Consider the following 312-nt stretch of genomic DNA (forward strand, 5'->3'; position numbering starts at 1 on the left):
CGAAACATAATATTCATTTACCCCATTAATTAATTAACTACGAAGACAAATTTCTAAATAAAATTATTATTTTTTTTTTTATACGAAATTAAAAACAACAACAGCAGGTCATAAGAAGCGGGGGTTCCTTACACAAAAATTTAGTGAGCCAGTCGGGTTGGCCGTAATGTTCGGCAGCCACGCAAGCTGTGTTGAGGAACACCAGGATGATAACGAACCAGTAGAACCACTGTTGTTTTACGGTTCGCCTGATGCCAAATCTGAGGAGAGGAGGGGCGGCTTTAGATATATAGTCTTGTTTTCCGGAGGTAG

The 312-nt window shown here is 39.4% G+C and overlaps 1 protein-coding gene across 1 annotated transcript in view; it reads right to left on the reverse strand.

Annotated features, from left to right (window-relative positions):
• LOC119592994 (voltage-dependent calcium channel type A subunit alpha-1-like) overlaps positions 1-312 on the reverse strand; it is a gene marked incomplete in the record, with an annotated part of 154,497 nt that overhangs the window by 72,377 nt on the left and 81,808 nt on the right. Inside the window, 1 exon segment of the mRNA XM_037941881.1 lies at positions 133-260. Within this exon segment, the coding sequence (XP_037797809.1) occupies positions 133-260 (128 nt within the window).

This window comes from Penaeus monodon, chromosome 31, assembly GCF_015228065.2.
Source record: "Penaeus monodon isolate SGIC_2016 chromosome 31, NSTDA_Pmon_1, whole genome shotgun sequence".
NCBI classification, from domain to species: domain Eukaryota; kingdom Metazoa; phylum Arthropoda; class Malacostraca; order Decapoda; family Penaeidae; genus Penaeus; species Penaeus monodon.